Genomic DNA, 3,384 nt, shown 5'->3' on the forward strand with positions numbered 1-3,384 from the left:
ACTGTCCAATGTCTCCCTTCACCCACTTTTCTGTTGTCCGTCCCTCAGGGAGGAGGTTATATGTAGATCCCTATAATCGGTTCCCCCTTTACAATCCATCCTCCCTCCACCCTCCCGGTATTGCTACTCACACCACTGGTCTTGAAGGGATCATCCGACCTGGATTCCCTGTGTTTCCAGTTCCTGTCTGTACCAGTGTACATCCTATGGTCTAGCCAGATTTATTAAAACTCTGATTTCTCATCTTTTACTTATTTTTTGTTATTTAAAAAAAACCATTTTATTAGGGGCTCATACAGCTCTTATCACAATCCATACACACATCAATTGTGTAAAGCGCATTTGTACATTCATTGCCCATATTTATCCATTTTCCCAATGTTAGGCAAGTGGGTTGTTTCCATCTTCTTGCTATTGTGAATAGTGCTATTATGAGCATGGATGTGCATATATCTGCTTGTAGTTGGTTCTTTGTTTCTTCTCAGGGCTAATACCTGTTTTCTTATTTCTTCTCCCATGACATTGTAGGGGAGGGGACCACCGTGTGGAGCTATACAAGGTAAGGTATATGCACAGAGTGACACTGATAGTGTGTGCATGTGATACCTCACATGCTACTTTCTAGTTATCCTTTTAGGAAAACAAAAGCAAGACATAATTTTGAAAGTTGATCATGGCCTTTTGTGGAACTATTGGAAGACAGTCCCCCAGCTGACCCTGCTTTGAAAGGGTTTCCAGAGTGCTCCTATGAGGGGATCACACTCCAGATATTGGCAAATGACATCAAATGTGTTTGGAATTACCTTTATAAGGGTTGTGGTCCTCATAAACACAAAGAAAGTTCTGTGATCAGGAAGTGTGACTGCACTACAGGGGTCACAGACTAAGGCTGGCATAGACCTAATTCCCCATATCTAATATGCTGCACCCGCAGAATCCAATCAGACACACAATCCAATCAGACACACAAGACACACTCAGCAAATGTGCTAGCTGGACTCCTCAAATATGGGAGGAGGTGCACCCAAGTGGTACCGGGGTGCATGCCTGCTGGTTGTTCTGCCTTTATCAGTGATGTGTGAGTGTCATAGTCACTCGTGATTGTCTTCCTTAACTTCCCTCCCTTTGCTAGCAGGGCAGGAAAGAGCATAAGCAGATGTGTGGTCCATTATAGCCCTGGGTGTTAGAGAGCAATTTTCCCTTTGAATTTTATATATTGGATCATTTTAAGGTAGGGGACTGAATACCTTCATGTTCCCCAAAAGCCTTAAAACCTGGGAATAGAGCATTTCCTTATACCCAGCAATGGAGCAGACCCTCCACAGCAAGGGTCCTCAAACTTTTTAAATGGGGCCAGTTCACTATCCCTCAGACCCATTAGAGGGCCAGACTGTAGTTAAAAAACAAAACAAAACAAAAACAACAACCCATGAACAAATTCCTATGCACACTGCACATATCTTATTTTGAAGTTAAAAAACAAATGGGGCAAAAGCACCCGGCAGACCGGATAAATGTCCTTGGTGGGCTGCATGTGGCCCATGCGCTGTAGTTTGAGGACCCCTGCTCCACAGACTCAGCCTTGCTGTTGGTTCTTTTCCATGAAGGGCACCAGAGTGGACCTTGTGTAGCCCTGCTTCCCAGTGAATGTGCTAAAAATGTTGTACAACCAACTATAAAGACTGAAATAGGTCTAAATCTTTTAGGGAGTACCTTTTGGGCCAGCTCTAAACAGATTATGTGTTCCAGATTAGATCATTTCAAAGAAACAAACCTGATAGGTCAGTCACTGCAATCTCTCCACCTTCTAACCTCTCACAGCCACTGAGAAAACTCAGGTTAGAAAACACTTGCCAGATATTGACACTGGACATTGTTCCCAGAACAGTCCAAAATATGCAATATATTCTCTTCTTGTGAGAGAATGCACATCTTCATATGCACACCACTCTATAGTCACCTCAGTTGAGAGAACATTAGAAACAGGTTTTGTGTGTGACTTGTGATATAAGAGATACACAGGGAACATTGTGTGGTATAAGGGACATACCAAAGGAAACTGTTTACAGATAAAAAGCAGCTGTGGGGAAGTGGCCTGCTGTATTTCCTGAGGAGGGGAACATAATACAGTGGGTACAGCCTGTTAGTGTAATTCACATTTCTCAGCACCCAAGTGGGGACATACATAGTAAGTTCTTCTGTGTGACCCTTACCTCTCATAATCCAGTTCTGTTGGCGCGGACTTGGAGTAGAGATCCAAGTGGAGGTACAGCAAGAAAAGGCTCCACCAAAGTTTAAAATCTGAAAAATGCTGGATTGTAGAAAAGGGTCTTAAGTCACGTCTATATTCTGAAGTTCCTTTCCTTTTGGGTCCCCTGCCCCTTTTGCTAGCTGTTGAAAGACCCCCAAGCTAGAAGACCAGGGCCTCAAGGCAGAACTTGGGTGACTAGTCAGAGGGTAAAGCTGTCCTCATCAGAGGTGATTGCATTTGTTGCCAAAAAATGTTTATTTTTCACTTCACAGGTGCTGAGTTCCCTTGGTTACCATGTGGTCACCTTTGATTACAGAGGTGAGATTTCTTGTGGAAGAAGCACCTTGGTGACCCCTCTAAGCAAACTTAGTAGCTGAGGGTAGAGCCAGAGTTTATCTCTTTAGAAGACATCTGATTAGGCCCCCAGCATATGCCGTCTCCCAAAACTGACATGTAGGAAGTAAGTGCATTTGGTTCTCCTCTGGACTCGGGTATTCCTCTTAACATTCCACTCAGTAGCGCTTGTCTTGTTTTGAAAATAAGAAAATAGAAAAGGAACTGTTAAGAGAGAAACGGTATTCTTCCTTTATTGAATGAATTGTTGGGCTTACCACTGAAAGGTCATGCCATTTCAGATCAAGAACAACTCGTTGACTTATTCTAGGGCTATTTTACCTTAGTGAGCACAAAAATACTTGATATAAGCATTGAGCAACCGTTTGAAAAGTGTATTTCTCAATCCAGTCCTATGCTAGAGAGAAAGGGATGCTTGGTTGGCTGGTTTACACAAACTGCCTTGCAATAAGACTGTGATATCAATGTGCACAGACCAAGTAGCGGTGGGGTGGGGGTGGGTGGGCTTGAAATGAGCAGTTGTTGGCTGGATGTACAGGTTGTGTCCATTTCCTTCTGATGCTGTAACATAAATTCAGTGACTTAAAACAACATAGATCTGTGATCATATGGTTCCAGGAGTTAGAAGTCAGAAATATTCTCAGTGGACCAAAATGAAGGTATCAGGTCAGCAGGACTGTGTTCTCCCTGGAGAATGTGTGTATGTGTGTGTGTTTGGTGGTGGTGGGGGGTGTGCGTGCGCGCACAGGCACGCCTTTCTCAGATTCTAGTGGCATCAA

General features: G+C 43.5%; 1 protein-coding gene across 1 annotated transcript in view; it reads left to right on the top strand.

The window, feature by feature from the left end:
* Positions 1-3,384, top strand: part of ABHD12 (abhydrolase domain containing 12, lysophospholipase) — a 43,824-nt gene that overhangs the window by 24,910 nt on the left and 15,530 nt on the right. Inside the window, exons 3-4 of the mRNA XM_045291164.1 lie at positions 529-559; positions 2,524-2,569. Of these exons, the coding sequence (XP_045147099.1) occupies positions 529-559; positions 2,524-2,569 (77 nt within the window). The remainder of the gene's footprint in view (positions 1-528; positions 560-2,523; positions 2,570-3,384) is intronic.

This window comes from Echinops telfairi, unplaced genomic scaffold (assembly GCF_000313985.2).
Source record: "Echinops telfairi isolate 266 unplaced genomic scaffold, ASM31398v2 ScPeMD7_63;HRSCAF=240, whole genome shotgun sequence".
In the NCBI taxonomy this organism is placed as follows: domain Eukaryota; kingdom Metazoa; phylum Chordata; class Mammalia; order Afrosoricida; family Tenrecidae; genus Echinops; species Echinops telfairi.